This window comes from Papio anubis, chromosome 12 (assembly GCF_008728515.1).
Source record: "Papio anubis isolate 15944 chromosome 12, Panubis1.0, whole genome shotgun sequence".
NCBI lineage: Eukaryota > Metazoa > Chordata > Mammalia > Primates > Cercopithecidae > Papio > Papio anubis.
In genome coordinates, this window is record NC_044987.1 from 110,513,401 (window position 1) to 110,529,164 (window position 15,764).

General features: G+C 46.8%; 1 protein-coding gene across 1 annotated transcript; it reads left to right on the forward strand.

Moving 5' to 3' along the window:
* Nucleotides 1–735: 735 nt before the first annotated feature.
* On the forward strand, nucleotides 736–15,484 carry MS4A18 (membrane spanning 4-domains A18). Its single transcript, XM_031653626.1, has 6 exons — nucleotides 736–1,858; nucleotides 5,297–5,410; nucleotides 8,382–8,438; nucleotides 10,268–10,363; nucleotides 12,415–12,528; nucleotides 15,027–15,484. Exons 1-6 carry the CDS (start codon nucleotides 1,388–1,390, stop codon nucleotides 15,285–15,287), a joined length of 1,113 nt encoding a protein of 370 aa, XP_031509486.1. The 5' UTR covers nucleotides 736–1,387; the 3' UTR covers nucleotides 15,288–15,484.
* The last annotated feature ends 280 nt before the right edge of the window (nucleotides 15,485–15,764 follow it).

Genomic DNA, 15,764 nt, shown 5'->3' on the forward strand with positions numbered 1-15,764 from the left:
CTTTATCAAATTGGAACAATATCCCAGGTCTCCCTCCAAGTGATTCCCTTCTCAGCTTTTTCTAATGCTCAAGATTGAGTAGAAGCTGCAGGCTGTTAAGGGCTTGATCACTATCATAATCTCTAGGACCCTGGACCATAATGGTTTAAACACAAGGAAAATACAGGAAAGTTTCTACGTGGTCCCAATCCCAATCCCAACATGCACAAGACCCATGAAGAGATTGAAAGGGATGATCATTCCCAGGCCACTTGGTCCCTGGTTCCTCCTAGGATGTCAACAGCACCCAAGAAGCCTCGGAAAGGCAGTCTGTTTTTTCACCCTGGAACCAATTAATGTTGAGAAATCATACACGAAATACCTTAATTAAATTAAACCCATAAATGAGTTAACTAGTTATAGACTTCAAGGACAGAAGTACAGCTGGGGCAAATGAGAACCTAGAACCAAGAGTCAAAAGGACATCAAGGACCAAGGTAGTATCTGTGTGTGTGTGTATGTATGTGTGTGCGTCTGTGTGTGTCTGTGTGTGTGTGTCTCTCTCTGTGTATCTGTCTTCCTCCCTCCTTCCCTCTCTCTGTCTCTCTCTCTGTATGTGTGTGTGTCTATGTCTGTGTGTCTGTCTTCCTCCCTCCTTCCCTTTCTGTGTGTGCGTGTGTCTATGTCTGTGTATCTGTCTTCCACCCTCCTTCCCTCTCTCTGTATCTGTCTGTCTGTGTCTGTGTATCTGTCTTCCCTTCTCCTTCCGTCTCACTCTCTCTTTCTCTCCTTCCCCCTTCTCCTTTCCCTCTCTCTCTCCTTCTCTCCTCTTCTTTTATCTCTCCCTCCCCCAATGCTTCTCAGCTTTATTCTCTTCACTCTGCTAACTGGTGTTCTCTGCTCCCCCTGCACACAACATAAATGTGACCCGTCCAGCTCTGCATAGCCTCCCATCCCACAGTAGTCCTTGGGTCCAATTCCAAATTCCCAGGAGAAAGAAGTTACCAGAGCGTTTGGGGTGAGTTGTTCACCCCCAGATCAATCAGCTGTTGCCAGAGCAGGGGGCAAGATGGGGAGGTAGCCTGTGCCCACTCAATGAACTCAAGGCATGTAGGTTAAAATGCCAACTGCAGGGGACTAAGCAAAGCCACCACCCAGACTGTGAACAAAAGGTCTACAAGGAGCTAAGTAGCCTTGGGAAACTTAGTCTTGCAAATCCAAACCCATAAAAGGAAAACAGCATGTTCTTGCCAAGAAAGACAAGAAGTTTATTTTGTCTGGTACCACGGTAGGTGATTCTTATTTTAATGAAGATGAAACTAAAGATAAGAATGAGATAAGATGCATTATTCATTTTGTCAGAAGAGGGAAATGCATCTTCTCATGTATTTTGCAGCAGTTGTGCACCATGACCGAACAGGCGATTGGAGCCAACAGTGTACCCGGCATTATTGCCCCAGGCAGTGTTCACGTCATCCAGCCCAGCTACCCCGTGGCCTCTGGAAGTCATCTGCAGCCTTCAGGGGTGACCACTTACCCAATCTCACCAAAAGTAATCCAGCGTGACACAGGAAGAGCAAACTTACAGAATCTACTCGTGGTGAGCCAGAACCCAGTGGCAGGTGCACAGAGTCAACCCATTGGGTATCACCAACCGTATCCGGTGGGAACAGCCAGTTTGCAGACTGTGCCTGGAGTGATCCAATACACACAGGGAACAACAAATCTCCAGACACGGCCTGGAGACCCTCAGAATCCTCCAAATGCTAACCCTGGGCTGACACACATCTCAGACTCATCCCAGTGGAACACATCATTTGCATCATTTACTGCGTTTAATCCCAAGAAATTCATAAATGAGGAGGTCAGAACATTAGGGGTGAGTGTGATTTCTCCTTCTCTCCAATTTGGGTCACTTCATAAGCCCACGTCTAGTGCTCCGGGATGAGGAAGGGAATGTGTTCAGAGGGTAAAGCGGAGATGGAGTGGGTGTGGGGGTGGTTTCTGGAGGCTGGACCCAGCACAGTCGGCCCTTCTCCCTTGTCTTCCTCCCACTCCCCAAGGAGACCCATGGTCTTTGGGGGAGGCTGAATAATCAGTGAACTTTCCCCTCTTGCCCAGTTATCTATCAGGGGCATGGGTCAGCAACAGTTCCACTGAAAACACCACCGAGCGGGGAGTCAGGCAATCCAGGTCTCAGGCCAGCTAGATTTGCTGAGTGGCCTTGCAGACATCTCTTCCTCGCTCTGGGTCCTCATTTCCTCATCTTTAGAATAAGAAGATTCAGCTTTCTTAAATTCCTTCCAGCTCCGAGGTTTTGTGATTTCCTCTTCAATCAAGGGGGCCCCTGCCTCTTTCCTGCCTCCTCCAGTTTCATTTAGCACTTTGCAAAACTCAGTTCAATTCTGTTTTTGAGGCAGAAGCCAGATCCCACTAGATGCCCGACCAACTCCTAGTATGGAGACTGGCATGTCACAGATGCCCATACTCTATGCACTCATCCATTCAACACGGCAGGCACCCTGCAAGGAGCTGGAGACTCCGAGATAACCAAGACATGATCCATGAAGACCAAGGAGGGTCTTTGTTCATGGCGGCTGTCGTAATTACAATTCCTTCTGGCAATTGCCGTGAGATATGCATAAGGTATTGGGGGTGCCCAAAGTGCAAATTGTCTGGCTTCTTTGAGAAGTTACAAACTGCCTCCTGGAGGCAGGAAGACAAAGACAGGTTCAGGAAGGGGACCCATTCCTCCTCATTTAACCCAGGATCCTTCAGGAGTAGACAAGTAGATTGTACCAGGAACAAGGCATTGTTTGCCTCCCAAACAAATCAAAATCAAATCCGGATCTAAATTCTATAAAACAGCGATCAGGAATAGAAATCCTGGTCACGAGCATCGAGTGAGATTGTAAATGTGTGTGGAAATCCTCCAAAAGGTAAAGCTGGTCTATGATATTGCGTAGTAATTATCATCTTGTATTACAATGACTATCCTTATTATTAACTAATACTGGGTAAAGGCTTGTTAACTTTGGCTCCCAATTATTCTAAGATATTTTGGAAGGATTTGAAAATTTGTCAAAACAGAATTAAGTCAGAGCAAATGTCTGGGGAACCTGGCCAAACAAAATGAAAAGCCAAAAAGCCAAAAATGTGAGCTATATTAAATCAATTATAATTTTGATTTGGGAAGGAAACCATGCCTGCCTCTTAGCCTTTTTCCCATTTGTCCCAAGAATACTCGCCAGCAGCACTTGCGGCTGCAGTATTTACCCTGAGATAACTTTGCCATGCAGTATCTCCCTTTTATTATAACTTCCGCATTGCTCTAGCATATCGACCTTGGAAACAAGAGAGGTCATTCTATTTATAGCATTCTGGTTTTAATAGTAGTATTCCCATTTACAAAATACAGTAATTCTCAATTGCTAAAAATGTCAAGTCCTAGAAAACGTAGCATTTCTACGCATGGTGTTAACATTGTTCTCGAACAGTTTTTGGCCGAAGATTCATTTGATGAATCCAATGTTTCCGAAGTAGACAATTCTGATGTTAGTTCTGTTTAGAAATCACTCGAAGAACCATTTTTATCATTTATTTTCACACTGAAAATCAGCCAGATTTGCTTCAGCCTCAAGAGTGTGTGTGTAAAATTAAATGAGTGCTGGCAGCAGGCGGCACTATTTTTTTTTTTCTAAACGGGAAAGGGGTTCATTAACATACTGATAAAGTGGGCCTATAGACAGAGTCAAGCATGTCGTCTTAGGAAGGGATGTTCGTATGAAACCCAGGTCTGTCACCAATTCATAGACTCATGGACCAGGAGGGCAGAGAGCGGCTGCCCTACGCTGGTTATTTGATCCCTGAGGAAACTGAGGCCCAGAGAAGCCAGTGGTAAACCCTGTAGGAGCCCCAAATGAGAGGGGATTCATCCTGGATCAGGGGTCAGAAAAAGAATCTCTCTGATTCCCTTAAGGTAAGGGTAGGATTTCAATAGGAGGAGAGTAAAGCAAGCAGATTTCAGACAGTGGCAACAGTGGAGGAAAAGCAAGGAGGAAGGGGGAAAAACACAGGACTTGCAGGAGACAGAGGATCTCCTGGTGTGTACATTGCCAAGGGGAACTGTGGGGACGTCATAGAGAAGGCCACAAAAAGAATATCAGTACTGGGAAGATGAATGGTGTCAGCAGAGGGCATTGAAACACCTACTGCATTCAGGGCGGGCGCGGTGGCTCATGCCTGTAATCCCAGCACTTTAGGAGGCCGAGGTGGGCGGATCACCAGGTCAGGAGATCGAGACCATCCTGGCTAACATGGTGAAACCCATCTCTACTAAAAATATTTTTAAAATTAGCTGGGCAGGGTGGCAGGCACATGTAGTCCCAGTTACTTGGGAGGCTGAGGCAGGAGATTCACATGAACCCGGCAGGCAGAGGTTGCAGTGAGCCGAGATCACGCCATTGCACTCCAGCCTGGGTGACAGGGCGACACTGACTCAAAAAAAAAAAAAAAAGAAAAAGAAAGAAAGAAAGAAAAGCCTACTGCATGCTAGGAACTGGGCTGCAAGTTTCATAGACACTTTTAATCTCCACCACAGCCCTACAAGCTGGATACTGTTACTACCCCCATCTTGCAAATACGTAGCCTCTCATAAACACGCTCTTGAGGCTGAAGCAAATCTGGCTGATTTTCAGAGTGAAAATAAAATATAAAGACCTTTCTTTGAGTTATTTCTAAACAGAACTGACACCGAATGGTCTGAATCGTCAGAATCATCTATTTTGGAAAAATCGGATTCATCACATGAATTTTGGCCAACAACTGTTGGAGAACGATGCTCACATCACGCATAGGAATGCTACATTTTCTAGGATTTGACATTTTCGGTTTCCCTGCAAATAAGGAAACCCTGAGGCAGAGAGGATATTTGCTGGAGACCACACAGCCGGCCAGTGCTGCAGCCAGCACAGGAGTCCAAGTGGTTTTCAGCCACGACCCAGGCTCAGCCCGTGTCTCTGCACACTTGTGGGCTCAGTCTAAAGGAAAGACATTTCCTGCTCTGTTATAGGCGTCTTACCTTTCCTTTATGCCTGTGGTTCTCAGCCTGAGTGCAAATTTGCATCACCTGTGAAGTTTTTAAAACACACCCAGGCATGGACCCCACCCTCAGAGATTTGTATCCAGTTGGTCTGGGATGAGCCCCAACACCAGTCGCACCTGGGGTGATTCTAGGGCACAGCCAGGATGCAAAGCACAGCTCCGCAGCCCACAGGCCCCAGTTCTGCTCTCTCACAGTGACTTGTTCTCCCTACAGGCCATCCAGATCCTCATCGGCCTGACGCACATGTTCTCTGCAATTAACCCTGTGCTGTATCACTATTTTTCTGTGACCTGGGTGTCAGGCTACCCGGTCTGGGGAGGATTATCCGTGAGTACAAGGCCATATGGTCTCCTTCCTGGGTCACCAGACTGGGACAAGAAGGAAGTGGAGGAAGAAGGAGCATGGAATCCCATTCCCAGTAATATGACTCCATAGACTAGAGCCAGCCTCCAACCTGCAGATACGGCAAAGGGCTGAAGATCCAACCACCCCTCCATCTCCCTGCCCCAGCAACACTCCCTCCCACTACCACCCTCCCCATCTCCCATACCCCCCACCCAGCCTCTAGGGAACTATTGGCCACAAAGACTCATTATTATGTGCTTCACCACTTCCACCCTCTCTAGATTCTCTTTTATGAAATATTTATCTGATATGGCCAGGCAGGGTGGCTCACGTAGGTAATCCCAGCACTCTGGGAGGCCGAGATAGGTGAATTACTTGGGGTCAGGAGTTTGAGACCAGCCTAGGCAACATGGCAAGACTCCCCATCTCTACAAAAATACAAAAAATTAGCTGGGTGTGGTAGCGTGCGCTTCTAGTCCCAGCTACTTGGGATGCTGAGGTGGGAGGACTACCTGAGCCCAGGAGGTGGAGGCTGCAGTGAGCCATGATCACACCACTGCACTCCAGCCTGGGTGACAGAGTGAGAGCCTGTCTCAAAGAAAAAAAAAGAAATATCTCGTATGTAACTCAGAGTACGTAAAGTTGTGTGCTATAGACAGCATCTACCCACCATATCAGTTATGGGAGCCAATTGTAAAACTTCCAGGAATTATGTAAAATGATTGTCAAACCATTTGGTAGCAGGAAGTTAGCCATGTTGGGTGTATATACGACATGGAAATCAACACGTGCTCCAAATCAGGGCCCTTTCCTGCACTGCTGCCACCTTATAAGGCAGATGTTAATCATTTACCAGCAGGCCATTGAGTGTATTTCATCTTGCAGAGCTTAAATATTAATAAACTGAACACCCACATGTACGCTTCCACTTAGATGAGGTCCCTAGGGTAGTCAAATTCATAAAGATAGAAAGCAGCATGGTGGTTGCCAGGGGCCGGGTAAGGGGGTAATGGGGAGTTAGTGTTTTATAGGGACAGAGTTTCAATTTGGGATGATAAAAGGAGTTCTTGGGGTGGCTGGTTGCACAACAATATGAATTTTCTCTTTTTTTTTTTTTTGAGACAGAGTCTCACTCTATTGCCCAGGCTGGAGTGCAGTGGTGCCATCTCAGCTCACTGCAACCTCCACCTCCCGGGTTCAAGCAATTCTCCTGTCTCAGCCTCCCTAGTAGCTGGGATTGTAGCCGTGCACCACCAGGCCGGCCAAATTTTTTATATTTTTAGTAGAGACGGGGTTTCGCCATGTTGCCCAGCCTGGTCTTCAACTCCTGACCTCAGGTGATCTGCCCACCTTGGCTTCCTAAAGTGCTGGGATTACAGGCATGAGCCATCCCACCCAGCCTAACAATGTGAATTTTCTTGGTGTTAGTAAACTGAACACTTGAAGGGGTTTGAATGGTAAGTTTTAATTTGTGTGTATTTTACCACAATTAAAAATAATAAATGAAAGTTTTAAAAAATGAACACCTGTGTGTCCACCACCTAACTTAAAAAACAAAGCATCACTCACAGTTTTTAAATTTTTAAATCCCTGTGAGTATCCTCTCTATGCCCCCAGAGGTAACCACTATTTTCAATTTAATGTTTTAATTCCCTTGCTTTTTTTTTTTTTTTTTTTTGAGACGGAGTCACTTTGTCGCCCAGGCTGAGATGCAGTGGCACAATCTTGGCTCACTACAACCTCTGCCTCCTAGGTTCAAGCGATTGTCCTGCCTCAGCCTCCTAACTGGGATTACAGGCATGCACCACCACGCCCAGCTAATTTTTGTATTTTTAGTAGAGATGGGGTTTCACCATGTTAGCTAGGCTGGTCTCAAGATCCGCCCACCTTGGCCTTCCAAAGTGCTGGGATTACAGGCGTGAGCCACTGCGCCCGGCCTCCCTTGCTTTTCTTTATGGTCTGATCATATTTACCTATATGCCTAAGCAACGAGTGACTTGGCTTTGCGTGTTTACAAACGCATATACATGGAATAATTCTGTATCTGCGTGCAGCTGTCTCTTTTCCCCCACCAGGCATTTTGTTTGGGAGGAAGTGAGTTCCTTTGAGGGGCAGCTTCAAGAGAGCTAGCAAAACCCCTGAGTGCCCCTATTCTCCCCCATCAATAATCCCACCCTTGTTCTCTCACTTGAACTGCATGGCCCACTTGTGGATGGAGAGGGCCGGAATCATGATCTATGCCCATTTGCCAGACGAGGAGACTGAAGCTCAAGATCTTCCTCTTGCACTTTCTGGCTATGAGGATGACACCACCACATCCTCATAGCCAGAAAGTGCTGGAGCAACGTCCTGAGCCCAGGCCCCCTCAGATCAGGGCTCTCACAACTGAACAGAGCTCTTACTGCTTCTGATGTTCATGTTTCCATCACCTGCCTAGCAGCATCAAGGGCTAAAGAGGACCCTCCAGCTGGGTCCAGAACCACAGCAGATGAGGCCACAGCCCAGGTCTCCTATCTCCCAGCCCCAAGGCCCCACCCACCACACTACTCAGCCCCTGGTTTTCCAAGCTCACAGTTGAGCATAGGGCAGCGTGAGGCCAAATGAGTAATAAATGCATTTGGGCGATGACATGTCCAGACAGCGGATTCAAGGAGAATCAGTCAAAAAGTAATAATAATGAGACTTACAGCATCCTGGGACAAAATTCAGGTTTTTAGGGGGAAGGAAGATGTTAGCCTAGACCCACAGGAGTTTGAGTATCATGGTATTTAGTATATTCGGTGCCTAACCATTGGGATAGTAAAAACGTTGGGAGGAAATAAACAGATTTACACATTTTGTGAAACAAGGTGCATAGAACAAAAGATTGAGAAATGTGTCTCTGGGTGGACAGCTGTCTTTTTTAACATGTTGCACAATTGGTCATTCTTTTTTTTCTTTTTTGTCTGCATAGTATATTATATCTGGATCCCTCTCAGTATGGGCTGCAAAGGATCCCAGTCCTTGTGTGGTGAGTCACAGTGCTGTCTTTGATGATTCCTGAGTGTTGGAATTTGACTCTCTACCATGGAAAAAGGGGACTCACAGTAGTGGTGTGGCCTGGCCCTGGCCCTGGCCCTGGGTACAGTGCGTTTCCAAACCTTATTCCAGTCAATCCCCACCACTCTATGAAGCTGTATTATCCCCATTTTTCAGAGGAGAAAACTGAGCAGCAGAGAGGTCAGGTGGCTTGTCTAAGATCACACAGTGAGTACATGGCCGAGCTGGGATTTGACCCCGGAGTTCTCTGATTCTGAAACTGTTCCTTTTTAACTATTGCATTTTACTATTGAAAAACTTAGCTCTTTGGGAAACTCGTGAGTATTTACATGCAGTGCCTTATGGGTGCTCTGAATTAAGCCAGGCCTGAGCCAAACAGAAATGGGTGTGCATTTCGGCCATCTCTTTAAGATATTTTCCACCATCCTCTTTGTGTGGACCTAGAAAAGTGAGAGCAATGCCTGCCTTGAACAATTTAAAGTCCCAGCCAAGAGCACAGGGCCCAGAATTCCCTTGTACCTTTGGAGCATTTATTCTCTGTCTCAGCATCCAGCAGAGTATCTGGTCATGTTTTGATTATTTTTGTTGCGGTCTCTAAGAAGCTTAGGGATAAATTTAGAGCTCCACAGTGGCCCTTCTCTCATCTCCTTCCTTCTCAGGTCCTCCTTCCCCTCTCTACTTTCTCTACATGGCTTGTCATCTTTCTTCTGCCTTTTGATGGGAAAGCAGTGGGTCAGCTAGGGGCTGGGTGTCTAACGGAGGGTTTCCCAATTACCAATCTCCAGTCTACAAGGCAAACTCCTGTGGCCCCACGGTCTGCTTTGCTTCACCCCCTTTAGGAAGAGTAGAGTCCTCCAGACACCCCAGCATCAGCCAAGCTCACACCACCCCTTCGTATCCCAACAGAACTGGGAAGTTCCATATCCCCTGGGAAGTCAAACGCTCTCCCCAAGGTGTCTGCCGACTCCTGGGGATCTCCTAGCCCTCTCTTGCTCTGACGTCTGACTTTCTATTGAAATCTCAACTTCCATTTCTACTTTATACATCTTACAGCTGTCCTGGCCTCAGCCCAAATGTAGAACACCATCCCTTTCTCTTTCATCTTTCTCTGTCTTCATCCCCATAACCCTCTTAAAGGGAAGCAGCTTGAGTAGGGAATGGATAATGAAGCATTAGAGGATTTCAGCTCCTCAGCACTGAGCAGCAGACCCCTCAGAGTTGAATATGAGACTTTCCAGTTCCGAAAACTTTCCCCAGCCAATCCTGCCAGCATGCTGGCCCCAGCCTTCCACCACCGGGAGCAAGTCTCCCCGACTCCCTTCCCTCAATTCAAGCTTGGGATCTCTGCCCATGCCTTATCTCTTTCTGAATCTCATTGCCTACCCTCTGCTGCTCAGCAAGAAATTTTCCCAAACAAATCCAATCCCTGCCATAGAGGGACACTGCACATTGATTAAGGAATGATTTTGGGTGGAGATTTGGAGGAAAGAGAGGATCAGGTAAAAACAACTAACGAGTACTAGGCTTAATACTTGAGTGATGAAATAATCTCTACGACAAACCAACATGACACAAGTTTACCCATGAAACAAACCTGGACTTGTACCCATGAACTTAAAATAAAAGTTTAAAAAAAAAAAAAACAATGATTTCTCAGGGTGGAGAATGCTTCTCCACCCTGCCTGGCCATTTCTTTTCTGCCCTGCCTTCTCTCTTCTCCGACTTCCCAAGAGTCCCCACAAGCCGGGTTTCAGACTCTTCACACTCAGCTCCCTGTCTCCTCTCCCTCCTCTCCTGCAGGTGAACAGCAGCATCAGCTTGAACATCATCAGTTCATTATTCGCCTTTGCCGGGATCTTCATTATCATTACAGATCTGATCCTTTACTATGTGACGGTGAGCATTTGACTGCCAGGGCCCCGTGCTGCCAAAGGACCAAGAGGGCTTCTGAGGTTGCTTCCAGAGCAGAATGGAATTGCCCCAGAATTCCATCCTAGTATGACAACCACTACATCCATGAGCTATTTAACTATCACCAAAACCCTGTGCCCTCTGAGGTGGCTGTGATAAACCCCATTTCACAGTGAGGACGCTGAGACTCAGGGAGGTGTAGCCAGTTGACCCCTCCTCATACCTATCCTATTCTCTGCTTGGAGGTAGCAGGTGACCAGGTAAGTGGCCTACGCGGCTGCCACACCCAGACTCACAAGATCACCTGCCCCTAGGGGTCTCTCAAGGGATAGCCTTTCACACAAGCAGGAGGTGCTGATGCTAGTTCTGGTCTTTTGGTGGGGGGACCTCAAGGTGCAGATGCAAAGACAAGGATTCAGGTGCAAGTCATGTATTTCAGAGGTTATTCTAGGAAACCTCTCTAGAGGAGGGAAGAAGTAAGACAAACAAGGGGAGAAAGTCACACTATAAACAAACGTATTATCCAGCAAGGACTCCTGGAGATGAGCCTGCCGGGGCCCTGGTAGCCAGGGAATGATACGCTCCTTAGCTACACCCTGTCCTGGAGTGAGGGAGCTGGGGTATTTATCCACCAACTCCCCTCAATCATTGATCAAAAACTGCCCCTGAGGGGCATCAATTCCCTAGTGCTTCCAGTCTGCCATGCTCATGGGCAGAGGAGTTTTGTGGCCAAAGAAAGCCCTCAGGTAAAGCCATGCAAATGAAAGTCAGGAAGCAGGCATGGAAATATGGGAAGGACATCAGTAACACTGACACAGTACTTAAGGAGGCCTGAAGAACAAGATCGAGAGTAGCTAGCTCCACAGTTGGCTGCAATCTGATGCTCTCTTGGGACTAACCAAGTGGGCAACGGAAGGCTGGCAGGACACAGGGTCTTAAACCAGACGTGTCTACAGGAGTGAGGGCAGTCCCTAAGGGGAGCGCTCCCTGAAGGCCCCAGGAAGAAGCCTGATGCACAGGGTGTAACTTGGAATCTAGGGGATGTGGCAGCAAGGTGCTGGCCTCTTGAGTCCAACACGATGCAACAGGATGTCCCAACAAGGGAGTGGATTGTGGTCATGTGGAACCAAGAGCACAACAGTTATAAATCCTAAAGATGGTCATTTGGCAATCAGGACCTCTGTCATCAAGGAGCATACTAGTTCAGTGTAGCACAAAGGCACTGGATTCCAACAGGCATTCCAAGCCCTGGGCTCCCCACCCTCTGCTCCAGAGAAAGAGTGTGTAGGGATGAGAGGAACTCCGTGACCCCCTCTCACCCTACTATGGGCAGGGACCAGGCCCAGAGCACACTGAGCTCTGTAGGGCCCCTTCAATTCTGCCTTAGCTTCTGTCTTGGCAGAATCCCTTGAAGCTCTGAGGACCCATCCCAACCTGTCAAGGGCAGTATGAGGCAGGGATACTGGAAGATGGCTGAGAAAGCCAGGAGCCAGGCAGAGCTAATGACCCTGACCTAGCTGGTGTCTATCCCCTTCCCAGGCAAGGAGTCCAGACCCTCACACACAAGTGCCTTTCCTAGCCAGTGCACTTGTTGAAATGCCTCAGTTTGGGTTCCTCCCAGAAGCAGACATTGATACAAGTAGTTTACCTGGGAGAGGAAGCAAACACCAACCTAAGGGGTAAAGGAGCTGGGGTATTTATACACCAAACCCTGACAGTCATGGAGAGAGGGCTGTTCTCAAGAGACACTCATTTCCTGGAACTTTGAGCCTGTGCAAACAGCAAAGTAGGCTCCAGAGGCCAGAGGGAGCCCTGAGGCAAAGGAATGTAGATGCTGGCAGTTGGAAGTCAGGCCAGTGACTAAGAGGGTAAGGCAAGGGCATATAAAATGGGTGACCCAAGCATCTGCTCCAAAGGGCCACATGTAGAGAGGGTCTCAGGCCTTCCAGGTGAGGTGTGTGGCATTCCAGATGTAGACTGTCACCTAGACCATCAACCCGAAGGACTAAAAGTCTTCCATTACTCCTTGCCTTTAGACGTATTCAAAGGCAATTTCTGGTGGTCTTCTCCCCTTTGCCCTCCTGGAGTTCATCCTCACTTGTGTGGTCTCACATTTTGGGTGCCAGGCTACCTGCTGCAAACAATTTGAGGTAAGCATTGGACTCTGTTCCAGCAATCAGAGCATGCTCTGGGGTTGGGCATGGGCTGTAGCAAGAGGTAACCAGAGATCTGGAGAAATGAGGCCTGAGAGAGGATAAGTTTTGCTGCATAGCAACCTACCCCAGAACTTAGTGACTTCTGGTTATTTAGCTCTATTTATTCTGTGCATCATCAGCTTGGGCTATGATCAGCAGGTAGCTCTTCTGTTGGCCTCAGATGAACTCACCCTTGTATCTTAGCTTGGGGATGGTTGGTTTCCAGGGACCTTCGTGAAATAGTTCACCTCTGCTCCACATGTTATCTCATCCTCCAGTGTGATCACCTGAGCTTCTTTGTGGGGAGCTGGATTCCAAGAGTAGCAAGACACAGCAAGCCCCTACAGGCAAGCACTTTAAGTCACTGCTTGCATCACATTTGCTAATGTCCCACTGGCCACAGTCAGTCACACGGCTGAACCCAGATTCCACAAGTGGAGCAACAGCTTTACCTCTTGATAAGAGGAGCTACAAAGTCACCCAGCAAAGGTTGATAAATATAAGGATTCATAACCAGTATTGCAGTCTACAATACTCTTTCCTCTGGCCACAAATTACTCACAGCTGTCCAAGATGCAAAGTATGCTCAGCCCATACTTTGGATGCCCAAATGTCCCATCTAATCATGGCATCAGGCTTGAAGTCTAGGATCCAAATCAGATCTAGACGTGATGGAGGATTTGGGTGTATTACTCTTCTTGACTCAGAAACCTATGAACTAAAAGCAAGTTCTGTCCCCATATATGCAACATACTTAAGTGACAGAAAAATAGGATACATAGAACTATGTTATTTCCCCACTCAATAAGGGAAAGAACAGAAGCACAAGATTGTCACTGCTCCATAATAATTCTGAAATCCTAAGGGACACATATTGTCTTGCCCTGGGGGCAGAGAATGTTTCTTGATTAGGAGTCAGTTTGACTCTCTGGAAGATTCTGCCCATTCCATTGTTCTCTATTGCTTCCTGAGAAGAGCTTTCTAATCCATTGTTCTCCAAGACCTTGACTCCACCCTCTGGACTCTTGACTCCACCCTCAGAAACATGTTTTCTTTTTTCATAAGAAAAGGCCTATATTTTCCAACTTGCTTTCTCAATCTGCTTCCCGTATTAAGAGTGATCCCCAAAGGTCTTTTTGCAGTTTGAGCAATTTCAGTCAGATTTGGTCCAAGTTGGTAATCCTGTTACTAATACAATTCCCTTAAAAACTCCAACAGTGTTTTATATATCAGATTATGGCTTTCACCATCTGACAAGAGCCACACCTGAGACTGTGTTCTAGACACACTTCTCACTCTAAATCTACCAATGTCTGTTTTGGGATTAGGCTTCTGTGAGACCAATACCTTAAGATTCTTAGAAGCATTTCTGTCTAGCTGAAAGGGTGTAATAAGCACTGATTAAGCCTTTCAAAGGTCTTAACAAAGGGCTGTGTAGACACATCCTTGTTTGATCTTTGTTCTTAGGTCTAGTTTTACTTTGAATGTTATTTATCCATTGAGGACCTTGGAAATTAGAGATAATCTTGTTTTCTAACTCATCAAGTCCTGGGCTCTCTACTTTGCCTCTAAATACCACTTGCAAACTACATAATTCCTTCTTTATCCTCTCACTTTCTCACAGTATTTTATCATATGCAGCCAGAAGCACCCAAATGACATTTTCAATATTCTGCCTGATGATCTCCTTAGCCAAATCCAAAAGTTATTAGATACATATTTTTGTCTTCTAAAGTACAACAGCACTCCACCACTACATAACATGGGAAAACATTTCTCCAGTCTGCTGTGGCACTTTCCTCTCCCCTTTTCCAGACTCCTCCAGCAGTGAGATCACCACTTTTCCCCTTTGCTAGAGGCTTACTCACAGCTTCTCCAGCCCCACCTGCTACCTAGTCCCAAACCCCATGCATGTGTTGAATTATTGTTATCTTACTTCTAGCTACCAATTTCTATGTCAATTAGCTTTTGCCCCATATCAAACAACCCCAAAACTTAATAGCTTACTCAACAACCACTTATTTAGCTCCTGATTCCCTGGGTTTGCTGGGCAGTTCTTCTGACCTCTGCTGGGCTTGCCATGAGTCTGCAGTCAGTTGGTGAGTTGCCTGGTGGCTGGATGATATTGGGCAGTCCTACATGGGTGTCTGGCTGTCTGCAAGCTGGCAATCAATAGGGACAACTGGGCCACTTGTCTTGCATTATCCAGAAGGCAGGCCACTCTATGTTCAGTGTTCCAAAGAGCAACAAGAGAAAGCAAGCTCCAATGGGCAGACACTTTACAGGTCACATTTATTGTTGTCCCCTTGGCCAAAGAAAGTCACATGACCAAGCCCAGCATTAGGGAGAGAGGGTCTACCTAAGGATATGGAAACAGGAGGGAGAAAAATCTGTGGCCATTTTTGTTGTTTACTACAGAGGAAGATGATGACCACATGTCCTTTGTCTTTCAGAATGTGACAGTGATTCCAGCCGTATTCAGTTTCAACCAAGCCAATACCACCACCAGCCCTGTCAACACCACCAGCCCTGTCAATGTTAATGCTGGTCCTGTCAATGCTACCATCGGCCCTGTCAATGTGACAACTGGCCCTGTTAACACTACCACTGGCCCTGCCAAAACTACCACCAGTTCTGTCAATGCTATCCACACCAACAATGTACCCCCTGAACCCTCATACCAAGAAATAGCTGATTTGCACAGAGATAGATGACATGGGATGCCTGTCTCAATGACAAGGGGAAACACTGCAGCAGTATCTTTCCTTCTCCCTGAAACTTCCATGACCATGACCCTAGCCTTGTTACCAGATTGAAATGAACAAGCATTTCCTCTCCTCTTCACTCCTAAGCTTCATTTTTGCTTGTTATTGATGTCTTTTTTTTTCATTCATAAATAATTTTCCTTTGGCCCTCAGTATCTTTTATCCTTGGCAAAGTGCAGGGTGCATTTTGGTTCTATAGTTCCTGATGTATGCTCACTGTTGAAAAACCAGTTCTAAATCAGTGCCTCAGCCATGGAATTCTTGTAGGTCCAGCTTTTGCCCAGTCCCCAGCTCTAACTCTGACACAGTTCTCCCCCACAGAGGAGGGGGAGCAAGTGGAATGTGTTCAGTATTCCCAGGTATGGGGGTGGAGGAAAATCTTTGTGACCTACAGTTTCAACTAGACACCAAAAATACAACTCACAA